Source organism: Oncorhynchus masou, chromosome 7, assembly GCF_036934945.1.
Source record: "Oncorhynchus masou masou isolate Uvic2021 chromosome 7, UVic_Omas_1.1, whole genome shotgun sequence".
NCBI lineage: Eukaryota > Metazoa > Chordata > Actinopteri > Salmoniformes > Salmonidae > Oncorhynchus > Oncorhynchus masou.
The window spans coordinates 25,031,658-25,057,088 of NC_088218.1; the positions used below are offsets into that span (position 1 = coordinate 25,031,658).

The window sequence follows — 25,431 nt, forward strand, 5'->3', positions numbered from 1 at the left end:
ACCCTAACCCATCAATATTTGCCAATTTGAATGAGGAGTTTTCATACTGCTTCCATAAAAGAGTTATGGACAAGGAGAAGGGGTAGGGAGTGAAATGGGACCGGGAAGTCACCAGTTCAATGTACTGTACCTTATTCACATGGGAGTCTTGACTGTTTGAAATCCAACTTACTGCTCAAGAGTAATGTCAACTGTTGTTCTTTTCCAGATTCCAGCCAGCAAACCAGGATCATTCCAACCATAGGTTTTGAATATTCCCTGAATTAAAATAACATTATGATTTGTCAATCAATGAGGTATTGATCACTACCATAAGGAATAATACCTAATCATAAAATGTTACTAACATAGTAATTCTATATTTAGCTGAATAAGGATAAATAACACTGACTGCACTACTTTAAATATCAAATTACAGAATAAGCCTACGCTTTTGCTGTCAACCTATACTTTGCTTTAAAAAAAAAACAAGTTTGTCTCAAATGAAATTGGATGTTAAAAGGTAGGGTTGTCCAATTGTGTGTGAATCCGTCCAATGTCATGTATGCCTTATTTCACTTTCAATAAATTGAATGTGTCTCAACTTGAATATACGAAAATACATGCTTCAAAAATGCATCCTTTATTAGTCAGTTAGACATCAGAAGGCTTTAGGGCACAGAATTAAACCAACGCTCAAAGTTCAGTTCTAATTTTTAGGTTCATCTGAGTTTTGTATGTTGACTGCACTTGGCTGTAGGTCACAGATGCAGGTTGTTAAAGTTTTAACAAACAGCCCAAAACATACATGACCCAACACCAGATGGTGTATTTATCTTACCCTAGGACAAAGTGAAATTTCAAGCGACAGCGTCAAGCACATACTCTAGACACATTTCCAAGTCATCCAGAAAGCACACAATCTGCAAAAGCAACCCACCAACACCGAACAATACATTACGATGAGGTGAATGATTAATAGTAGGAGCCAAGTCCAGGTCTGACGAGGCTGCCAAGTCATATTCAGTTGGCTCATATGTTGATACTCCATGGTTTGAATGTTCCTTTCTTTGGAGATGGAGCCTTGAGGAAAAAATATATATAATGCCGTTAAACGAATGTTGTTGGAGAAAGGGTATTGGTGAGACCAAAACGGTAGACATGGGCCAGTTAGTGGACTCAGAATAAGCCTCATCCTGAACTAAAAAAGCACTTTCAATGGAGCATTTTCATCAAACAACTTTTTAGTCTGGAACTAGGCTTGATCTGTGTCCTCTGGAAAAACAGTCCTTTTGATATGAAGAAATGTTACCATCTCAGTGAACTGGTCCTCACAGGCCATGCGTATCCTCTCAGCAGTAGCAGGGGAACTAAGAGGGAAGCTGTCCTCTAGACCCCTCTCTCTACGGGCTGCAGCAACTGCCTCCTTTATAGCAAAGAAGATGGTGCTGGCCAAGAACACTGGAGGCTCGCCTATACCCTGTAACAACATGGCCGACCATCAATTAACACTTAGGAAGTGAATCCTCAGGAGCCTTGAGTGAAAGCATTTTAGCATGTTTTATACGACAAATAAACTTGGAACTTGACAATTTGGCATGGTGTAAATTGTTCAGTCCAAAAAATGCTCGCGTGATGTCATATCGTTTGACTTGCCTTGGACCTGTAGATGGCATGTGGGTTCTGTGCGTTGGCCAGCAGGTGGACGTTAAACTGAGGAGGGACGTCACAGAGGGCAGGAATCTTGTACTGGGACGGACCCCTGGTCATCAGAACCCCCTCGAGAGAGAACTGCAGCTCCTCTATGGTGTACAGACCTATGCCCTGGACGAAGCCGCCCTCGATCTGGAATATATAGCACCATGTTAACTTTGTCTCAAGTCATATTGGAATGTATGCCAATGAAGATGTCCTATATTGATCCATAATTACTGTAGAAATGTAGAGCCAGTAGACCTGTGAGTGTTAGACTGTACTGTACCTGTCCTATATCTAGAGCTGGGTTGAGGCTCCTCCCGACATCCATCACAATATCTGTTCGGAGATTCTGCAACGAACACACAGCTAATTGTATAAAGCCAATGACGCCCTTAAGACATAACATATAAAACAGAGGCTCATACATGCTCATTGCAAGTTCTAGGGGATGCCTGCAGGTACCGTATGAAGTAGTGTTAATGAACATTTCACTGATTTAAACCAAGGGTAATACTATTGTACTTTGTGATCTCCAGTGAGACAGTCAATCTCCACTTCTGAGCAGCAGGCCCCAAAGGTGAAGTAATAGTAGGCTGGACCCTCGCTGTTCTCCCAGTCCATATCCGTGTGAGGTCCCCTGGAACCCATACGGTGACCGCATTAGGATAGCCTACTTGTGACCGAGACGTTCCCAATATGAGCGCCGTAAATCGTGCCATTGCAGTTATCACGGTCTTATAACAGTCAGTGAGTGATACGCCGCATTGCTTCATTACACACTAACAGTCTACAGTATTGACAGGGTACGTACATGAAGAAGCCAGTTGCAGATAAGCTGACCTTCTGGCAATAAGCCTCAAAAATCTGTGGGAAAGAACACAAGTCATTGCATGCTATACCATTATGGAGATAGACACAATAACATCATTATATTGACTTTATTATAGCCTGGTGGATGTTTGTTGATTACCCATTGTTGCCATGTATATTTGGGATGATTTTCCATGAATGGCTTCAAGCGCCGCATCAGTTTCTCACAAGCATCCTAAAATCATACACAGTAACATTTCGTAACAGTACAATAAACACATCTACACCATGTGTCTTTATAAGCCTATGAGAAGCCTGTGACAGCAGAACATTGGAGCTAGCCTGGTCCCGGGTCTGTTTGTGTAGTCTCGCCAACTCCTATGGTCATTGTCCAGGGCAGTTGGCGTGACAACACAAACAGATCGGAGGCCAGGCTTCGTTGAAATACCTTGACTGCCATGCCCACTGCGTCCGTGCCAAAGGAGGCTGCTGAGGGTGCAGCATTGGGAACGTTGCCCGTACAGGTCTCTTTGATGTGGATTGAGGACATGGGCACCTTCAGGATACGACTGGCAATCTGGAGGGCTTTTGTGTTGATTCCCTGGCCCATCTCTGTGCCTCCGTGTGCCACCAACACCGAGCCATCCTTGTAGATGTTCACCAGAGCTGCACCCTTGAGTAGAGGTGGAACCAGGTAATGAACAACTGTTATATTGTATCTCTATGGGGATGAACACAGTTTATACTGTGGGCTCCTGAGTGGCGCAGCGGTCTAAGGTATTGCATCTCAGTGCTAGAGGCGTCACTACAGACACCCTGGTTCGAATCCAGGCTGTATCACAACCGGCCGTGATTAGGAGTCCCATTGGCCGTCATCGTAAATAAAAATTGGTTCTTAACTGACTTGCCTAGTTTAAGTAAAGGTTACATTTATATGTAAAAAGTTATTTATCCACAGTAACTTACAAGTGCTTACAGCTATGCAAATAAGTATCTGAACACCCGAACCAGACACAAGTTACAGTGTTAAAATAGTTAACTTCTCAGTCAACAAATGTCCTTTATCAAAGCATCTTCCGAGCACAGTGGAAAAATGAACATGGGGCATTCGAAAGTCAACATGTGTTTAAAGGGAGTTCTTCATCCTCACCTGGTTGAAGAAGCCTTTGGAGAAGCCGACGCCAAACTTCATAGGCACAGCAGAGATGCCCCTCTTCTTCCAGCGGTTGGAGGTGTTGAACTGCTGGATGGCCTGGAGGCGATCGTGGTACCCAGCCTTGTCTAGACACTCGTCCCAGCAACGGAGCATGTCGCGGGGGGAGAAGAGCTGCTTGTGGTGGGTATAGCACTCCTCCTCCCGGTACATGTTGATCTCCCTCACCTGCAGAGACACACCAGGCCACATTCATCATCAGTAGGAAGATGGATAAAAGGTGGGTAATTAACTAACTAAACATGACCCTGAATCCTCCAGTAACCTCTCACTAACCTTCTGTGGAGGGAGGCCACATTTGACAGCCACCTCGTGCAGCACGCTCTCCATCACCATGAGTCCCTGGGGTCCTCCGAAGCCTCGGAACGCAGTGTAGGAGGGCAGGTAGGTCTTACACACCAAGCCACGCCCACGCAGGTTAGGGATCTTGTAGCCATTGTCCATGTGAAGCAGGGCTTTCTCCATGATCTGAATCACAGCACATTACAGGGAAATGAAAATGTGTCTTATGCTAGGGTGTTTCTGCTGTCCATTTTTAAACGTGGTGAGAATCCTCAGTCCCTGTTGTCGAGGACTTTTCAACTGATATCAGGCAATATATTGGACAATCGCAGACAACCATTGAGTCATACACAGTATTGAATTCAAAGCTCTTAACAAGCTTACAGCTAATGATTCATTCAGGGTGCACCCCCCGTTACTGTAGTAGGTGATGTCCGCTGCCATAATGGTTCCATCGTTGTTGTATCCCACCTGAGAAAAAAAACAGGTCGTTAGAAATGCTGAGGTAAAAATTCCACTGCTCATACAGTTGTTGTTGATGATGCTCATCTGAGAGGACTACTCTACAATACCTTGTATTTTCCTAGGAAGGGGTGTCTGCCACTGGTGATCAGCATGTCATCTCCACGTTCCAGGACACAGCGTACTGGTCGCCCTGTCCTACAATGAAAACATAGGCATATTTACTCTAAGTATTCAAGGTATTATATGTATTCAAGGTATTATATGTATTACATGTATTCAAGGTATTATATGTATTCAAGGTATTACATGTATTCAAGGTATTACATGCATTCAAGGTATTACATGTATTACATGTATTCAAGGTATTACATGTATTCAAGGTATTACATGTATTCAAGGTATTACATGTATTCAAGGTATTACATGCATTCAAGGTATTACATGTATTCAAGGTATTACATGTATTCAAGGTATGATACTGTATGTACTCAATGTACTATATGTATTCAAGGTATTATATGTATTCAAGGTATTACATGTATTCAAGGTATTATTCAATGTATTATATGTATTCAAGGTATTATGCTGTATGTATTCAATGTACTATATCTATTCAATGTATTATATGTATTCAAGGTATTATTAAATGTATTATATTCCACTAATGTGTGTTATCAACACTCTGTTGAAAGCTCTTACTTGACTGCAGCTGTGGCAGTGATAGCAGAGAGGGAGGCAATCTTCATGACTTTGCCACCGAACGCTCCCCCCAACCTCCTCACGTGACATGTGATCTTGTTGGAGTCGATGCCCAGAGTGATTCCTACCACTTCCTGTGTTTGCAGGGACAAAACAAAGGACATTCAAATGACAAATCAAAGACTCTGATTGGCGGGAAAGAAGTTAACAAGACTCCAATATCCAATGTATGTAGCAACATAACAGAGGAGAAAACTAAAACATAGATCGTTTATGTGTGTCTAACCTGAGTATATGCTGAATGCTGGCTGGCCACAAACAGTTCCAGTTCTCCATTCTCTCCTTTGGGCACTGCAATAAGGCCCTGAGTCTCCATGTAGAAATGCTCCTGACCTCCCAAGTAGATCTCATCTGCTCACAACACAATCACATATCATCAAGACATTTGAAGACATGAACTTGTATTAGAAGAAGGAGATGCACAGATGTAAACCATTGCATTTTACCCTCCAGAATCTGATCCACTTTCTCAAAGGCTTTGTCCACGTCTCCTCTCTCCAGCTTCCTCTTTGGGTCAAAGAAGGACTGATGCTGGATGGCCTCTTCTATTGTGAAGAAGACAGGAAGTAGATCCTGGTAGGTGACCTTTACCATTTGAGCTGCTCTCCTGGCCTGCTCTCTGCTCTCTGCTACCACAGCCCCAATGATCTGCCCCACACAAGACACCTGCACAGGAACAACCAGTCAACAAACCAATCATTCAATCAATCAAAAACCACCATGGTAAGCCAATATACAATATAATAGACCTCTCATAATTAGAAATGTCATTAGAACAGAGGTTCTCTATTCACCTCAATTATCATCCTTGGTCATTGCCATGGTCATACTTTCTGTCTATGGTACGGTGCTACAGACTGGGAATGGTAGTGAGAGGGGACAGTACGGTAGCCTACCTCCTCCTCAGCAAAGAGTTCCTCTGGGTTATTGAACAACATCCGTCGGTTCTGACCAGGGACATCCCCAGCTGATAGGAACGTGACTGCCCCAGTCATGCCAAGTGCTTCAGATGGGTCAATGTTGCTGGTTGTGAAGTGGAATAAAGACACATGATCAGAAGACCTACATGCGGCCTCCTGAGTGGCACAGCGGTCTAAGGCACTGCATCACAGTGCTTGAGGCATCACTACAGACCCGGATTCGATCCCGGGCTGTGTCGCAGCTGGCCGCGACCGGGCGATCCATGAGGCGGCACACAATTGTCGCAGCGTCGTCCAGGTTAGGAGAGAGTTTGGTCGGACGGGATGTCCTATCGCGCTCTAGCAACTCCTGTGGAAGGCTGGGCTCATGCACGTTGACACGGTTCCCAGTTGTACGGTGTTTTCTCCAACACATTGGTGCGGTTGGCTTCCTGGTTAAGCGTGTTTCGGAGGACGCATGGCTCTCGACCGTACGGGAGATTCAGCGATGGGACCGGACTATAACTACCAATTGGATATCACGAAATTGAGGAGAAAAAAAGAAGAAAGAAGAAAGAAAACATACATGCAATTTCAAAAAGACGAGTCTGGATTTAGGTGATTATCTTATCATACAGATCCAACTGTAGAAGTTTGTATGGCCAATCCAAAAACAGTCAAATAATGACCCACTAACATAGACTCACATGATCTTGGCGTGCGCTCTGGTGCTGGTCACCATGTAGACAAAGAGTTCCCCCTGGACAGCTGGTATGTCATCGTAATACTGGGCCTCTCCTGTAGCCTGATGGAAGGCTGCTTGATGCATCATGGGATGGCCCACAGGGTCCTGGGAGGACTGGGCATTGGACACAAGCTGCAGAGGAAAGAGACAGACACTATGGGGATACAACCATCATCCATCGGAGTAAGTTGTAACCTTTTAGATATAAGCCATTGTTGATCGCAAACCTGGAAAGAGTGATGTCCCTGGGGCACTTCATTTTTGAAAGGCTTGAGAGCACTGAGGTACTCAAGGGGTAGAAGACACACGTTCACATCCTGCACAATTGGGTAGAAATCAAGAAACATGAAGCATAATAAAAATGATTGTAAAACACCTTTTAGAGAGCCAATGTAATATTGCTACACACAAATATTGTTGCATTCCTCAGATTCAGCAAAACAAGTGGCAGATTTGATGTTTCGCTGAAAAATAATTACGGATTGTGCCTGTCCTGTATATGTACCCTCTCTCTGAGCTCCTGGAGGACCTGCATGTAGAATTTGAAGAAGAAGCTGGTGGTAAGGGTCTTGCGATACTCCACCTTCCCTCCGTGGGCAGAGTCAGATAGCTCCACCTCCTCCTCCAAAAGCCTGCAGGCATCAGCCAGAAGCTCCTCCCCCCAGGACCTGAGCCAATCAACCAACACTTCAATTGCAATTCACAAGTTCACCAGATCACCGGTTAAGTTCACCAGTTCAGTTCAGTTTGGTTCATTTAATTCTGTTTGATGTGATGTGTGTGTGATGATAGGAAAGGAGAGATCACTATTACCGAATATGTTGTATGAATAGAACACTAGTGTGAAGGGGGAGTTTGTGAAGAATGAATATCTCAACTCCTGTATTATAAAGAAACAACCAGAATTATAAAGGAGTAATATTGTGAGGAAGTGTTTGTAGACTAAAATAAACAATTGCAATTGTAGAGGTATAAAAAAGCACCAGCATTGGGGTCACCAAACCTACAATTACCTTTTAAAATGGTTAAAAAGTAGATCTGTCTCCATTTAGTGCATATTCATCTTAGAATAGTAGACAATGACTATGAAGCAAGTAATGAATATCCAACAGAGATTGGTAATAGTATATTACCAGTAAACATTGGGGTGGATTAAAAAACAAATGATTAAAGAGTGGAGGGAGGACAGTGGCCAGAAGTTATCATGTTTTGTTTTGCCTGTAATTCAAACCTTTTTGTTGCCAATTTAAGATTTGGCAGGGTGAAAACTAACAAAATGTTTATTTTCTCTTTTAGGAGAGGATGGGGTGTCCCTATCTCATCATTTGAAATGTTTCTGGATGCCGGGTTGCCTTGGGAGAGCAGTTAGTGAAATTCTGCTGTTCTATTAAGTATAAAGGAAATAAGCTCCCAAATAAGTAAGGCATGGCAAAAACACAACCCACCTGTTAACCCACATATTTGTTAGTGGTGTTATTACCGTGTCTGATTCATTGTGTGCGGTCTTTTTATTTGGGTTTTGTGGGTTCTTCACGGGTTGGAAAGGATGCACCTTAAAGGGCACACAAATACATCTTTCTGAAGCATCTATTGTCCGAATTTTGTTTGCACAGGTGTAAGTTCTCCTGATGAGAAATTTACTGAAAAACTCAATGTAAACCTGGTACACAGAATGTTAGAAATGTCTTTAACTTCTTGGATAGTTATTTTAATTTTTGGATGAAAAACGGTCCCGTTTTAAACAAAATATTTTGTCACGAAAAGATGCTCCACTATGCACATAATTGACAGCTTTGGAAAGAAAACACTCTGACGTTTCCAAAACTGCAAAGATATTGTCTGTGAGTGCCACAGAACTGATGTTACAGAAAAAACCCAGATAAAAATCCAATCAGGAAGTGCCGCATTTTTTAAAACTGCCTCATGCCAATGACTCCTTATATGGCTGTGAAGGGGCTAAGAGTCAGCTTACGTTTTCCACGTTTTCCCCAAGGTGTCTGCAGCATTGTGACGTATTTGTAGGCATATCATTGGAAGATTGACCATAAGAGACTACATCTACCAGGTGGTCGCTTGGTGTCCTCCGTCGCAATTATTGCGTAATCTCCAGCTGCAGTATTTTTCCGTTTGCTTCTGATGAGAAGCCAACTGCCACCACTGATAGATTATCGAATAGATATGTGAAAAACACCTTGAGGAGTGATTCTAAACAACGTTTGCCATGTTTCTGTCGATATTATGGAGCTAATTTGGAAAAAAGTTTGGCGTTGTAAGTGACTGCATTTTCCGGTCTTTTTCTTAGCCAAACGTGATGAACAAAACGGAGCTATTTCGTCTACACAAATAATCTTTTTGGAAAAAATGAACATTTTAAGCTATCTAACTAAGAGTCTCGTCATTGAAAACATCCGAAGTTCTTCAAAGGTAAATTATTTTATTTGAATGCTTTTCTTGTTTTTGTGAAAATGTTGCCTGCTGAATGCTAGGCTTAATGCTATGCTAGGCTATCAATACTCTTACACAAATGCTTGTGTAGCTTTGGTTGAAAAGCATATATTGAAAATCTGAGATGACAGTGTTTAGAGATCGGGCTACTTTTTTCAACATTCTGTTAAAAATCGCGCAACATTTCAACGTCCTGCTACTCATGCCAGGAATATAGTATATGCATATGATTAGTATGTGTGCATAGAAAACACTCTTAAGTTTCTAGAACTGGTTCAATGGTGTCTGTGACTATAACAGAACGAGTTCCGTGGTCAAAATCGCAAGGAAACCTGATCACAAAATCGACGGAGAAAAAATCAATCCGCCAGTCTATGTATTGTCTATTGCAAGGAAAAATACTTAAGGGTGAGATTACAGTTCCTACAGCTTCCACACGATGTCGCCAGTGTTGTGATTTCGATTCAACTAAATCCTTGGTCATCTGAGTAATAACCACATCCGGTTTTCAGGTCCACAGCTGTGAAAAATGGAACCGGAAAAGTTGGCTACGTTTTTCAAACTTGTGCCTATTGAATACAGATCGCTCCATGATCAATTTGATCGTTTATTAACGTTTACTAATACCTAAAGTTGGATTACAGAAGTAGTTTGAAGTGTTTTGTCAAAGTTTATAGGCAACTTTTTTAATTTAAAAAAATAACGTTGTGTTTAAAAACGGTGTTTTTCCTGGATCTGACGGTCTTCATAAATGGACATTTTGGGTATACAAGGACCGATTTAATCGAAAAAAAGACCCAATTGTGATGTTTATGGGGCATATAGGAGTGCCAACAAAGAAGCTCGTCAAAGGTAATGAATGTTTTAGATTTTATTTCTGCGTTTTGTGTAGCGCCGGCTACGCTAATTTCTTTTGTTTACGTCCCCTTCTGGTATTTCGGGGTGTTGCATGCTATCAGATAATAGCTTCTCATGCTTTCGCCGAAAAGCATTTTAAAAATCTGACTCGTTGGCTAGATTCACAACGAGTGTAGCTTGAATTGAGTACCCTGCATGTGAGTTTTAATGAACGTTTGAGTTTTAACGAGTGCTATTAGCATTTGGCGTAGCGCATTTGCATTTATTGTTGGCAAGGTGGGACACTAGCGCGTCGGGTGGGCCAGAGAGGTTAAACAAAAGGCTAAGCTTGTGTTTGAATATATTTATTTCATTTCATTTGCGATTTTCATGAATAGGAAACGTTGCGTTATGGTAATGAGCTTGAGGCTATTATTACGCTCCCGGATACGGGATTGCTCGACGTTAGAGGCTAAATAATGAGTCTGAAGTACAGGGAAAGCAAAGGGAAAAGAACACTCACTTCATGGTGTTGAATGACCTCTGTCCTGACTTTCTGGTGAGACCTGATCACCCTCGCTAGAAAGGCTAGAGACATTGGGTGGGATTTAAGTGTATTATGTAAATGCTAGTAAATATGAGGAAGTGTTGTTGTTTTGTTTGTTTTGTTTTTGTCTTGTGTCAAAACAAATCTCACCAAATTGGGTCTGCTGTATGGTCAGGATTTCTCCCTAAGCATTAGCCCTCTAACTCCCTGACATTGTAACTCTTGGTGAGGTATTTCTTTCTCTCGGAGGAGGACCTGAGCCCTAGTACCATGCCCAGGGACTACCTGGCCTGATGACTCCTTGCTGTCCCCAGTCCATCTGGTCGTGCTGCTGCTTCAGTTTCAACTGTTCTGCTTGCGGCTATGGAACCCTGACCTGTTCACCGACGTGCTACCTGTCCCAGACCTGCTGTTTTCAACTCTCTAGAGACAGCAGGAGTGGTAGAGATACTCTGAATGATCAGCTATGAAAAGCCAACTGACATTTACTCCTGAGGTGCTGACCTGCTGCACCCTCTACAACCATTGTGATTATTATTATTTGACCCTGCTGGTCATCTATGAACATTTGAACATCTTGGCCATGTTCTGTTATAATCTCCACCCGGCACAGCCAGAAGAGGACTGGCCACCCCTCATAGCCTGGTTCCTCTCTAGGTTTCTTCCTAGGTTTTGGCCTTTCAAGGGAGTTTTCCCTAGCCACCGTGCTTCTACACCTGCATTGCTTGCTGTTTGGGGTTTTAGGCTGGGTTTCTGTACAGCACTTTGTGACAACAGCTGATGTAAGAAGGGATTTATAAATAAATTGGATTGATTGATTGATTGATCATAAAGGAGTATAAGCCAATTTGAAATTCTCTTTGACATTTGTCTCATTAAGAATATTAAGAATATTGGGAATATTGGGAATGTAATAATTTGTCATACAGTGAATAGTTTGTCTGGATTTCCTGAATCATACATGCCCTTTTGTTCTGGTCTGTCCTCTCTCAAGCTTATGGCGAAGGGGACCACAGATGGTATCTAGATGCATGGAAGGGATAATTAGACCGAGAACAGTGTGAGCCCCTTCCCCTCTAACCGGCTGAAGTAATGGCAACAATGGCGTTCACTATGGCCTTTTCTCTCAGGAGTACAGCATGAGTCCGGAGACCGTCCATGTGGAGTGAGCATGGAGAGAGATCAGGTCTAAACTTCTCTCATTCTGCTGGTGTACTAGTTTGAAAATGGACAAGACAGAATTGACCGTAATCCTTTACGGATGGGGATGGCGGCTCAGACATTTGTCTGTTTGGGAAAATCAGATTATTCCACAGATATTGAAATCGGGACATTATCAAGGGCCATTCACCTTGACATGCATGAGTTACATGTGTGCCATTGGGAGGATGAACTGTAAAGCTATCTGAAGAAGCAAATGAAGAAACACCAGAAGAATGAGTGCCGAGTGATAGGAGCAACGCAAAGCATTATGGACTGTCGTTCTAAATTTGTTTTGGATAATTTACCATGGATGGATGCTTTTCCAACAGTCTTGAAGGAGTTCCCACATACGCTGAGAACTTGTTGGCTGCATTTCTTTAACTCTGTGGTACAACTCATCCCAAACCATCTCAATTGGGTTGAGGTCGGATGATTGTGGATGACAGGTCATCTGATGCAGCACTCCATCACTCTCCTTGGTCAAATAGCCCTTACACAGACTGGAGGTGTGTTAAAGGTCATTATCCGGTTGAAAAACAAATGATAGTCCCACTAAGCGCAAACCATATGGGATGATGTATCGCTGCAGAATGCTGTAGTAGCCATGCTGGTTAAGTGTGCCTTTAATTCTAAATAAATTACCAACAGTGTCACCAGCAAAGCACCATCACACCTCCTCCTCCATGCTTCATGATGGGAACCACACATGCGGAGACCATTTGTTCACCTACTCTGCATCTCACAAAGACAGCGGTTGGAACCAAAAATCTAAATTTGGACTCATTTTAACCTGTCTAATATCCATGTCTCTTGTTTCTTGGCTCAAGCTAGTCTCTTCTTATTATAGATGTCCTTTAATAGTGGTTTCTTAGCAGCAATTTGGCGATGAAGGCCTGATTCATGCAGTCTCATCTGAGCAGTTGATGTTGAGATGTGTCTGTTACTTGAACTCTGTGAAGCATTTATTTGGGCTGCAATTTCTGAGGTGCAGTTAACTCTAATGAACTTATCCTCTGCAGCAGAGGTAACTCTGGGTCTTCCTTTCCTGTGGCGGTCATCATGAGAGCCAGTTCCATCAAATCGCTTGATGGTTTTTTGCGACTGCAGTTGAGTTCTTGAAATGTAACATTTGTAGAATTTTGTAGATTTGATGTAGATGGTGGTGGGGTGGCTGGAATGACGCGGGGAGTTGGGAAGGTGCTGGTGTGGCCTGCAGTTGGTGTACGGCCCGGAGCACCTCGTCCAATACAGTCCCAAGGCGCTCCAGGCACGAGTTGTGGTGGCGGAGCTTCGCTGTTTTCTTGGGTTTGTCATTCTGTCACTGGTGTAGAAAGGAGTAGGCAGGAGGCAGTCGCAGGTTTACAACTACTGAATTTATTTAAGAACCATAGATCAAAGCGAGACGTAACCCAAACACTGTTGTGCTCTAAATATATTTTCATATACAAAATGGCACAGGGTGAACCCAAAGTGCAAAATATAAAATACTCAAGAAAATGTCAGAGAGATTCCTCTCGGGAAAACAAATAACAAAGACAAATGGCAGAGAGAGTATGTATACAGTGATAGAGTGGGGATTGGAACCAAGTGTGTGTAATGATGTCAACACACGTCCGGGGTTGATGAGTGAAGGGTGTTTCCCAACAGTAGGTTTGGCAGCAATTGGAAGGCTGGCGACGCCGAATGCCTGAGCTGGACAAGAGGAGGAGCCAAAGCGAAGGCTGGTGTGACAACTGATTGGCTCAAACGCATTAAGAAGGAAAGAAATTTCACAAATTAACTTTTAACAGGGCACACCTGTTAATTGAAAGGCATTCCAGGTGACTACCTCATGAAGCCAGGTTGAGAGAATGCCAAGGGAGTGCAAAGCTGTCATCAAGGCAAAGGGTGGCTACTTTTAAGAATCTCAAATATATTTAGACTTGTTTAACACTTTTATGGTTACTACATGATTCTATATGTGCTGTTTAATTTTTGTTTTAATGTATTCACTATTATTCTAGAATGTAGAAAAGTACAAATAAATAAAAAACATTGAATGAGTAGGTGTGTCCAAACTTGACTGGTACAGTAAGTATTCAGACTCTTTACTTAGTACTTTGTTGAACCACCTTTGGCAGCGATTACAGCCTCAAGTCTTCTTGAGTATGACGCTACAAGCTTGGCACACCTGTATTTGGGGAGTTTCTCCCATTCTTCTCTGCAGATCCTCTTAAGCTCTGTCAGGTTGGATGGGGAGCATCGCTGCACAGTTATTTTCAGGTCTCTCCAGAGATGTTTGATCGGTTTCAAGTCCAGGCTGTGACTGAGCCATTCAAAGACATTCAGAGACTTGTCCCGAAGCCACTCCTGCGCTGTCTTGACTGTGTGCTTAGGTTCATTGTCCTGTCGTAAGGTGAACTTTCTCCCCAGTCTGAGGTCCAAGGTGCTCTGGAGTAGGTTTTCATCAAGGATATCTCTGTCCTTTGCTCCGTTCCTCTTTCCCTCAATCCTGACTTGTCTCCCAATCCCTGCCACTGAAAAACATCCCCACAGCATGATGCTGCCACCACCATGCTTCATTGTAGGTGTCACGCTGGTATGAAGAGATTCGGGAGACAGACGCAGGAATGCGTAATAGTTTTTTGATCAAGACCAAATTACGGCGTGCCGTGAAAATGCACGGGGACGAAGACCAAACAAACGCGTAACAAAAACACAGGGTTGAATCCCAAACAAAAGCGCGAGGAGTACCTTGAATAAATAACCTGGAATCAGACCCGGAATCATCTGCGAAATCCACAAGGGTACGAAAGCATAAAACACACAGGATCCGTGACTGTAGGGATAGTGCCTGGTTTCCTCCAGAAGTGACGCTTGGTATTCAGGCCAAGAGTTCAATCTTGGTTTCATCAGACCAGAGAATCTCCATTCTCATGGTCTGAGAGTCCTTAGGTGCTTTTTGGCAAACTTCAAGCGGGCTGTCATGTGCCTTTTACTGAGTAGTGGCTTCCGTCTGGCCACTCTACCATGAAGGCCTGATTGGTGGAGTGCTCCAGAGATGGTTGTCCTTCTGGAAGGTTCTCCCATCTCCAAATAGGAACTCTAGAGCTCTGTCAGAGTGACCTCCCTGACAAAGGCCATTCTCCCCTGATTGCTCAGCTTGGCCGGGCGGCCAGCTCTAGGACGATTCTTGGTGGTTCCAAACTTTTTCCATTTAAGAATGATGGAGGACACTTTGTTCTTGGGACCTTCAATGCTGTAGACATGTTTTGGTACCCTTCCCCAGATCTGTACCCCGACACAATCCTGTCTTAGAGCTATAAGCAAAATTCCTTCAACATCATGGCTTGGTTTTTGCTCTGACATGCACTGTCAACTGTGGGACCTTATATGGACAGGTGTGTGCTTTTCCAAATAATTTCCAATCAATTAAATTTACCACAGGTAGATTCCAATCAAGTTGTAGAAACATCTTAAGGATGATCAATGAGATGCACCTGAGCTCAATTTCGAGTCTCATAGCAAAGGGTCTGAATACTTATGTTAATAAGGTATTTCTGTTTTTTGCAAACATTTATAAAAACCTGTTTTCGTTTTGCCATTATAGGGTATTGTGTGTAATTCTAAGAGAAAAAACATATATTTAATCCATTTTAGAATAAGGCCGTAACGGAACAAAATGTGCAAAAAGTCCAGGGGTCTTATTACTTTCCAAATGCACTGTAAGTGACCTAGCAGTAGTGTTTAGCATGTTATGGGTTAGATGGAATGATTTTTGTGCAAATATATTTGTCGCAGGAAACAAAGTACAAAGGGGTCCAGCCTCTGAATTTAGTTGACTGCGGCAGGCTGCATGAATGTACACTTCCTAATCCCAAGGATTTCCTGACTGATAAGAAGACTGGGAGTACTGAACTTGGGCTGGGAAGATAACAACACCTGCCTAGCCACAGAGAGTCATTGTACGTCCTAGACCCAGGAGGGAGGGCTTGTTTGGTAGAACAATAATTATACTAGTTGACCGCCATAGCATGCAAGAAAAGGGCGAAGTGAGCGTGATATGGTGTCGGAATACCGCTTGTACAACATGCTGCCTAACTGGTATTCCTGGGTAAAAAAGCATGAGTTGATGTTTTTTTACAGACTCCATTTTGTTTGGACCCCAGTAGTACAGTATTCCTGAAGGTATAGAGTCAGGCTAAGGGAGAGTGGGAATCATCATGTCATCATCATCAAACTTCGTTTCCTGCCATATATGATTATGCATAGCATAATGCATTATTAATACTTGTCATATTTTGTGATTTCTTTTGCTTTTCAAGTCTTTTGCTATCACTCTCTTAGGAACCCGGAGGAAGAGAATTGCAAAAAGTCTCACTGAAATGTCATTATCAGAAACCGCTAGAAGCTACTCTGACAATAAAGATAACAAGTTGGAGGTGACAGCTTGGCTGCCAAATATGTTTGAATCATAGTCTGTGAACTTTGCAAAATGGGCCATGTTGGGAGTATGTCCTTGTATGTGATAACACTGATTTCATGTTGTAAGGCTCTGTGCTCTTGTTTTGTCTCACAGGTCTCAGCAACTATTTTGTTCAATTCTGCAACTGCAGGAGAGACTGTTAGTTTGATTGGGCTAAAATAAATGCCATTTTCTGATGAGAATGATGAAGATAATGTGGACTATAAGGAACTCACTGAAGGCCATGAAGAGTATAACCATGTTCTCCCCTCTGCTCATGACAATAGTGTTTCCATAAATTAAATTGTGTAATAAAGCATGTGTGTATGACATGAAGGTATTAAATTAAACCATTCTACTGCAATGATTTTACAAGTGTAAGGGCTATGGAATACCTATGTAAGAATGCTGTTCACTGACTATAGCTCAGCATTCAACACCATAGTACCCTCCAAGCTCATCATTAAGCTTGAGGCCCTGGGTCTCAACCCCGCCCTGGGCAATTGGGTCCAGGACTTCCTGATGGGCTGCCCCCAGGTGGTGAAAGTAGGAAAAAACATCTCCACTTCACTGATCCTCAACACTGGGGCCCCAGAAGGGTGCGTGATCAGCCCCCTCCTGTACTCCCTGTTCACCCATGACTGCGTGGCCATGCATGCCTCCAACTCAGTCATCAGGGTTGCAGACAACACAACAGTAGTAGGCCTGATTACCAACAGGGAGGAGGTGAGGGCACACGGAGTGTGGTGTCAGGAAAACAACCTTTCACTCAACGTGAACAAAACAAAGGAGATGATTGTGGACTACAGGAAACAGTAGAGGGAGCACCCCCTATCCACATCGACGGGACAGCAATGGGGAAGATGGAAAATTTTAAGTTCCTCTGCGTACACATCACTGACAAACTGAAATGGTCCACCCACACAGACAGTGTGGTGACGAAGGCGCAACAGCACCTCTTCAACCTCAGGAGGCTGAAGAAATTTGGCTTGTAAACCAAAACCCTCACAAACTTTTACAGATGCACAATTGAGAGCAGGGCTCTCCAGCGGGTGGTGCGGTCTGCACAACGCATCACAGGGGGCAAACTACCTGCCCTCCAGGACACCTACAGCACACAATGTCACAGAAAGACCAAAAAGATCATCAAGGACAAAAACCACCCGAGCCACTGCCTGTTCAACCTGCTACCATCCGGAAGGTGAGGATAGTACAGGTGCAGCAAAGCTGGGACCGAGAGACTGTTAAACAGCCATCACTAGCACAGAGAGGCTGCTGCCTACATACAGACGTGAAATCATTGGCCACTTTAATAAATGGAACACTAGTCACTTTAATAATGTTTGCATTTCTTGCATTACTCATCTCATATGTATATACTATATTCTAAACTATCTATTGCATCTTAGTCTATGCGCTCTGTCATTGCTCATCCATATATATTCTTATTCGATTCCTATACCGAGAGATTTGTGTGTATTAGGTATTTGTTGTGGAATTGTTAGATATTACTTGTTAGATATTGCTGCACTTTCGCTACACTCTCAGAAACATATGTTAACCATGTGTATGTGACCAATACAATTTGATATGATTTGATGGAATAAGGATCAGTTACTAGTTAGATTGTACAACCCAGAGTGAAGGGTTTGAAAGGATAAAGTGTCTGGTTTTACTTTTAATGGAAGTGTTTTGATATAACCTTTGATAATGTAAGCCATAATCTAATGCTTACCTTAAAATGTAGCAATAATAATCACAGAGTGATAAAAGGAGGGAGTGTGATGGAAATTTGCTCTGTGTATCAGATCGTATGTTTAGCGTAATGCTGCTTTTCTAATAACCTGTCTTGGTTCATGAGAGTGACTGATTGATTGTACATGGGAGGGAATTCTTCTATCACTGATAAATCTTCTTAGGGCTGAGATCCCGCTAACAGGATCGATATGACAACAGCCAGTGAAAGTGCAGGGCGCCAAATTCAAAACAACAGAAATCCCATAATTAAAATTATTCAAACATAGAAGTATTTCACACCATTTTAAAGATACACTTCTTGTTAATTCCACCACAGTGTCCGATTTCAAATAGGCTTTACGGCGAAAGCACCACAAATGATTATGTTAGGTCAGAGCCAAGTCACAGAAAAACACAGCCATTTTTCCAGCCAAAGAGAGGAGTCACAAAAATCAGAAATAGAGATAAAATGAATCACTAACCTTTGATGATCTTCATCAGATGACACTCATAGGACTTCATGTTACACAATACACATATGTTTTGTTCGATAAAGTTCATGTTTATATAAAATATCTCAGTATACATTGGTGCGTTATGTTCAGTAGTTCCAAAAGCATCCGGTGATTTTACAGAGAGCCACATCAATTTACAGAAATACTCATTATAAATGTTGATGAAAATACAAGTGTTATGCATGGAACTTTAGATACACTTCTCCTTGATGCAACCGCTATGTCAGATTCCAAAAAAGCTTTACGGAAAAAGCTAACCATGCTATAATCTGAGTACGGCGCTCAGAGACCAAACAAGCCAAAAGATATCCACCATATTGTGCAGTCAAAATCAGTAAGAAATAGCATTATAAATATTCACTTACCTTTAATGATCTTCATCAAAATGCCCTCCCAGGAATCCCAGTTCCACATTAAATGTTTGTTTTGTTCGATAATGTCCATCATTTATGTCCAAATAGCTACTTTTGTTAGCGCTTTTGTAAACAAATCCAAAGTCATGAAGCGCGTTCACTAGGAGCAGACGAATTGTCAAAAAGTTCCATTACAGTCCGTAGAAATATGTCAAACGATGTATAGAATCAATCTTTAGGATGTTTTTAACATAAATCTTCAATAATGTTCCAACCGGAGAATTCCTTTGTCTGTAGAATTGCGATGGAACAGAGCTTGTTCTCACGTGAATGAGCGTCACGAGCTCAAAGCATTCTGCCAGACCTGACTCATTCCCCTCTCATTCGCCCCCACTTTACAGTAGAAGCATCAAACTAGGCTCTAAAGACTGTTGACATCCAGTGGATGCCTCAGGAAGTGCAACATGACCAATATCCCACTGTATCTTCAATAGGGAATGAGTTGAAAAACGACTAACCTCAGATTTCCCACTTCCTGGTTGGATTTTTTCTCAGGTTTTTTCCTGCCATATGAGTTCTGTTATACTCACAGATATCATTCAAACAGTTTTACAAACTTCAGAGTGGTTTCTATCCAAATATACTAATAATATGCATATATTAGCAACTGGGACTGAGTAGCAGGCAGTTTACTCTGGGCACCTCTGGACACCTTATTCAGCCAAGCTACTCAATACTGCCCCCAGCCATTAGAAGATAAGCAATTTGGCAGTACGCCCAGAACATTGCTCTGGGAACCAAAAGGAGTATCTCAGTTTCAAGGTCTCATCTTTGAGAGAAGAAGCTTTGTGAGGTATCAGTCAGTCAAATTCAGGAACCAAGTTTAATAATAAATAATGTAAATCATGCTTATATGATTTGTTTGTGTAGCAATTTATAAGGACTGAAAGGGAACACCGTTTTCAGAGTTTTTATCAAGCTTGTATTTAGTTTATGAAACTCTCCGGCAGTGATAATTAAGATTACTTAATTTACTTTGAATTTGAGTCCTTAGTGATGAATTTCCACAACAGCAGGGTGCTGGGTCAGGCGTATAAAGCAAAGTCTAGCAACCTAAAGGTTGCGTGTTCAAATCTCATCATGGACAACTTTAGCATTTTAGCAGCTTTGCAATTACTTAGCATGTTGGGCTAGTAACCAAAAGGTTGCTGGATCGAATCCCCATGCGAATCCCCTGAACAAGGCAATTAACCTATTGTTAATTAGGTTAGGCCATCATTGTAAATAATAATTTGTTCTTAACTGACAAATAAAGATAAATAGAGGTTAAATAAAAAAACATTTTTTTAATGTATATATACATATATATGTATAATGTAAAAATAACCCCCTTAACCTAGCGTTTGCCACAACAAATTGGAATTCGTAACATATCATACGTTTGCAAATTTCTAACATGTTGTACGATTTGCCATCTGTAATATATTGTACTGTTGGATTCGGGGTAAACTTTGAACATTGATGTATATTGACTAATTGATTTGATAATGTTTTAGTATGTTTATAACTGTAGAAATGCATTAGGAGAAGTGACTTGCGTGTTATGGGTTAGATGGGATGATAGAGGAGTATCATGCATAGAGACTGTATATTGTTACAGGAGATCGCTCATAGGAGAGGGTGGACAGCTAACAGTACACAACATGGGGATTTAATTGAACATTACACATACCCAGATCATGGTGAGAGTAGAAGAGATAGTGGAGGCATTTCAGACACTATGGTAAACTTTCAGGAAACCTGTGACTCCGAGTTTTGTTAGGTTGGATATTATTCCCAACTCATTCATCTTTTTTCCCAATCCTCTTGCCATAAGAGGATTGTTAATGTTGTCAGGAAATGACCCATGTGTTGCAGTGTGTATATCCTCAGGTGAAAGCAGAGATAACCAAGGGCACGTGCTGAATTCTGGAGATTGAATGTGCATCAAGACACACCAGGCGGGGGTGTTGGGGACAGTGTTGGTTTGGTCCACACACACTACTCCTTACAGCACCTGCAGCGGTAAAGATGGTCATGTCTCTAATTGGGGGTGGTACATAGTTCTCATGTGAAGTGAGGTCCAGCTGCATCATGGTTGAGCTTGAAGACACCATGACAGAGGAAGCTTTGCGAGAGAGAGAGAGAGAGAGAGAGAGAGAGAGAGAGAGAGAGAGAGAGAGAGACTAGATTCCACTGTAAGACATGCAGATGGGTTGGGTCTGGGAGCTACTTTATACATCATATACTTGGGTTGGGGTTTAGCTGCTTTATTAGTTAATGTATCACATGGAAGAGGATAGATGTTTTGGTAATTGTACTCTGTACAACATTTTGAAGGAATTGATGTGAAAGCATATACAGCGCTGAGTCACCTTAAGAGGATGTAGGGTTGTGGAAATGGAGGAGATGGGGGAAAAAAGTGACAATGACATGACTTGGGAACACCTCTCGGAACCTGGGGCCTAAAAGGGAAGTCTTGGTGGAAGCATGAGGAGATTTTTTTAGGGCTTTAGTTTTCGTGGAATCCAGCATAAAAGTATCCTGGAGGCATAGAGTCAGGTGAAGAGAAAGGGGGAACCGTCATGGTCTCACACTTTGGTTTCCATGCATATACACTGCTCCAAAAAATAAAGGGAACACTAAAATAACACATCCTAGATCTGAATGAATGAAATATTCTTATTAAATACTTTTTTCTTTACATAGTTGAATGTGCTGATAACAAAACCACACAAACATTATCAATGGAAATCAAATTTATCAACCCATGGAGGTCTGGATTTGGAGTCACACTCAAAATTAAAGTGGAAAACCACACTACAGGCTGATCCAACTTTGATGTAATGTCCTTAAAACAAGTCAAAATGAGGCTCAGTAGTGTGTGTGTTGCCTCCACGTGCCTGTATGACCTCCCAACAATGCCTGGGCATGCTCCTGCTGAGGTGGCGGATGGTCTCCTGAGGGATCTCCTCCCAGACCTGGACTAAAGCATCCACCAACTGGACAGTCTGTGGTGCAACGTGGCGTTGGTGGATGGAGCGAGACATGATGTCCCAGATGTGCTCAATTGGATTCAGGTCTGGGGAACGGGCGGGCCAGTCCATAGCATCAATGCCTTCCTCTGCAGGAACTGCTGACACACTCCAGCCACATGAGGTCTAGCATTGTCTTGCATCAGGAGGAACCCAGGGCCAACCCTTGACCACTGTTGGGGGGGGGGGGGGGGTCTTTCTCATGGCTACGCATATATTTCCTTGGAAATATAACGTTTATTTGGAAAATAATAAATATATAGATATTTTTAAAAGCATTAATGATTAGCGTAAATGTAATATACTAACTATTATTCTTGTTAAAAATATGAAACGGTATTACATGACTTGTTTAGGACTTGAAACTCAAAGTTTAGGACGTGAGACTTGACTTGATGGTCTTGACTTGAGATTTGACTCGAACTTGCCTGTCTTGACTTGGGACTTGACTTGGGACTTGAGTGCTAAGACTTGAGACTTAGTTGTGACTTGTAAAACAATGACTTGGTCCCACCTCTGCTAATTGGAGTATCCAGGATTTACTGTGTTACGTCTACCCCGGATTCCAGGTTGAAAGTATTGGCATGTATTTGAAAATACTCAAATACACTGACTGAAATACACTCCCCTCATGCATTTAACCCAGGCATTTGGAAAATTGTATTATAAATAAGTATTTGAATTATTTTTTTAAATAGTAGGCTATTTATAGGAAATTGCAGATAATTTGGACCACATTATTTGAAAACACTCAAATACACAGAAAATAAGCATTTACATAATCAAATATTTGAACCCAGGTCTGCAATGTCTGTAAAATATGTTGTTGTCAGTCTACATACCGTCCAACAAGCTTCTGGCATGTGCGTCCAACCTTGACCAGTGTGGGTCCCACTCCTCCGTAGTAGATATTGAGAGACTCCACTATGTTAGTGCCCTCCCTAAAGAGCACCTTCATCCCTGCGTTGACAATGGAGAAGGCAAACTCCCTCCTCTGGGCCTGACGGAAGGCGGACACAAACTCCCACTGCAGAGATCAAAGTAAAAATAAATACTGTACTACAATCAACAAACATAATACAGTCAGTCAACAGACATATTACAGTCAATAATCAACAGTCATCCTCAATACAGTCAACAGACATAATACGGTCAATAATCAGTCATCCTCAATACAGTCAACAGACCATTTCTCCAACCTGAAAACCTCGCAACAGATTAATCATGTTTACTTACCAATTAACCAAATCCTCAGCACCCAAAGCTTGAAAGAAGTTGGAGTTATGAGTTAAACTAATATATCCAGAGAGGTATTTGTATGAGAGATTAAAACAGTTATTCCTCACTGGTTTGGAGTAGGGGATGTCAATGGACAGGAGGACTTCATCTGGTCTAAGCGCTGTCTTGCCAAAGCCAGTGAAGAGTTCTTCATTCAGAGTGATCGCCCTTGTCCCATTTTCTACAACAAAAAGACAGTTTCATACTATGAATCTAGGCATCACTCAATCAACCATGTCCTTCCCGTTTAGGTCATGTGATATTGCATGATCACGAACTGAAAGAAAAGGATCAAATCAAGAAGAATCAATGCTTTGGCCAACAGTACCTTTAGACATGACCTGCAGCGTGCAGTCCAAGGCAGCTAGAACACTATTGAGATCATACTTTGGGTTGGCACTGAGGATATTGCCTCCAATGGTCTGTAGACATGGGACATGATAAAACCGATCAAATAAAACACACCAATAAGGCTTTCAGGCAAGAGTAATGCAGTAGTCAACAATAACGACAAAGGCCCAGCGACACCCTTTTCACACTACATAGCCAAGCCAAGCTGTGTTGCCTAGTTACGCATTGACCATAGTTTCTGGAACCATGCTGAAAAGGACAACGTGAGGAGAAAATATCTGAGCCAACACAGTTAAGTTTGTTGTGGTCATACAGGTGTGCTATCATAATTTGATAATTCTGTTGTCACAGAGAATGTGCAGGAGGAAATGCAGGAGGTTCCTCTTGTGCAGGAGGAAATGCAAATTCTAGTGTATTCAAGGTTTAAAAAGGCTTCTAAGGTTGGTCATTTAAAAAGTCAGGCTTGATTTATCCTAACTAAAAATGTTTCAGCCGATACAAAAATGTCCATTAATTATAATCCACATAATGATTAAAGTGTACTGTTGCTGCAGGATTACTTTCCTGCTGTGAGATATGGGTCAAATTATGATAGAACATCTGTATCTGTGGGTAATAGTTATAGGGCTTACAGCCATGTTGCGGATCTGTTTCCCTGCTAGACACCGTAGGGTCTGTAGCAGGGCCTGGTACCCCCTGGTTCTCTCTGCCTCCATCTCCCTCACAGCCCTCTCCATCTCCTCCTTCAGACTGGACAGGGTGCAGACTGCCCCCATACTCACACCTGCATGGACATGAACACACAGCAAGTAGATGACGAAAAGCTGACAAGTTCTTTCAACGAACGGACAATGAATACACTTCTAAACCTACCATCCTTCCCCCACGTCACAGTATGTAAATCTGAAACTCTCCCGGCGTAGATGGTGAGAGGATGATGGACTCCTTTCACTTGCATATTTGGTCCTGCTCAAAATAAATAAACACATAATAGATACAATGTGGCTGAGCAGTCGTCAGGATTAATTTTTTTTTGTACCATGTACAACGTATGGATCTATTTTTTAATGGGGGAAAATATTTCGGGTTTGAGTGAAAGCATTTCTGAAACACAAAAGCAAGATGGCAAAGCAAAAGGTTAATACCTATAGTTGTGTTGCCAACCACCACAGGGGCTTCAGGATATTCTGTTTTCAACTCAAGCAGATTGGTCAGATCTACTGGAGATATCAACTTCAGCCTATCGCCTTGGAAACACAGACTGCCACAGGCACGTTTCTTTCCCATAATCTGGTATAGAGAAGAGTGAAATCAAAGTTATCTGCAAGTTAGTTCTGTTTGAGTTGACAATAAACAAGTCTCTTTAGAGTGAAGACTGGATCTAACGTACCATGAGTTCTGGAGGGAAAATTAGGTCCTGGGATGGGTCAAGCGGAAGAACATTGTCCATATGGAACAGCTCCTCTGAGATCTGACAAGGTATCAAATATTTATTTAGAACACAATCATTCTTTCCTGGTGTCATCATTTCAACTACCCCTCAATTGAAAAAGCTACTTTGCCTCTTGGGCCACCGTAGTTATGTGCTGTGATTACATTTACATGAAGTACTGTTACGGTATTCTTTGGACTTTCATTTATCTGCATTGTCAAGCACTCATATTTAGCCTGACAATAAAATGTTTTACCATTTCATTTTCACGACAACCAGGGCTACAAGTAGAGTACCACACAAAACAATGAGATATAAACAGTTGCATTCATGACTTTTATTGACATAAAACAAGGCCTGGACAA

General features: G+C 42.0%; 1 protein-coding gene across 1 annotated transcript in view; it reads right to left on the reverse strand.

Moving 5' to 3' along the window:
* Nucleotides 1–622: 622 nt before the first annotated feature.
* The window catches only part of aox5 (aldehyde oxidase 5), a 28,338-nt gene continuing 3,529 nt past the window's right edge, over nucleotides 623–25,431 (reverse strand). Inside the window, exons 9-34 of the mRNA XM_064970955.1 lie at nucleotides 25,025–25,105; nucleotides 24,780–24,924; nucleotides 24,508–24,600; nucleotides 24,267–24,418; nucleotides 23,612–23,705; nucleotides 23,352–23,464; nucleotides 22,848–23,032; nucleotides 7,356–7,518; nucleotides 7,078–7,167; nucleotides 6,813–6,982; nucleotides 6,103–6,229; nucleotides 5,653–5,872; nucleotides 5,433–5,557; nucleotides 5,147–5,280; nucleotides 4,555–4,642; nucleotides 4,367–4,453; nucleotides 3,977–4,168; nucleotides 3,638–3,868; nucleotides 2,936–3,160; nucleotides 2,648–2,722; nucleotides 2,489–2,541; nucleotides 2,200–2,314; nucleotides 1,961–2,026; nucleotides 1,636–1,824; nucleotides 1,292–1,459; nucleotides 623–1,062 (exon numbers count right to left, since the gene is read on the reverse strand). Of these exons, the coding sequence (XP_064827027.1) occupies nucleotides 1,012–1,062; nucleotides 1,292–1,459; nucleotides 1,636–1,824; nucleotides 1,961–2,026; nucleotides 2,200–2,314; nucleotides 2,489–2,541; nucleotides 2,648–2,722; nucleotides 2,936–3,160; nucleotides 3,638–3,868; nucleotides 3,977–4,168; nucleotides 4,367–4,453; nucleotides 4,555–4,642; nucleotides 5,147–5,280; nucleotides 5,433–5,557; nucleotides 5,653–5,872; nucleotides 6,103–6,229; nucleotides 6,813–6,982; nucleotides 7,078–7,167; nucleotides 7,356–7,518; nucleotides 22,848–23,032; nucleotides 23,352–23,464; nucleotides 23,612–23,705; nucleotides 24,267–24,418; nucleotides 24,508–24,600; nucleotides 24,780–24,924; nucleotides 25,025–25,105 (3,432 nt within the window). The 3' untranslated portion in view covers nucleotides 623–1,011. The remainder of the gene's footprint in view (nucleotides 1,063–1,291; nucleotides 1,460–1,635; nucleotides 1,825–1,960; nucleotides 2,027–2,199; nucleotides 2,315–2,488; nucleotides 2,542–2,647; nucleotides 2,723–2,935; nucleotides 3,161–3,637; nucleotides 3,869–3,976; nucleotides 4,169–4,366; nucleotides 4,454–4,554; nucleotides 4,643–5,146; nucleotides 5,281–5,432; nucleotides 5,558–5,652; nucleotides 5,873–6,102; nucleotides 6,230–6,812; nucleotides 6,983–7,077; nucleotides 7,168–7,355; nucleotides 7,519–22,847; nucleotides 23,033–23,351; nucleotides 23,465–23,611; nucleotides 23,706–24,266; nucleotides 24,419–24,507; nucleotides 24,601–24,779; nucleotides 24,925–25,024; nucleotides 25,106–25,431) is intronic.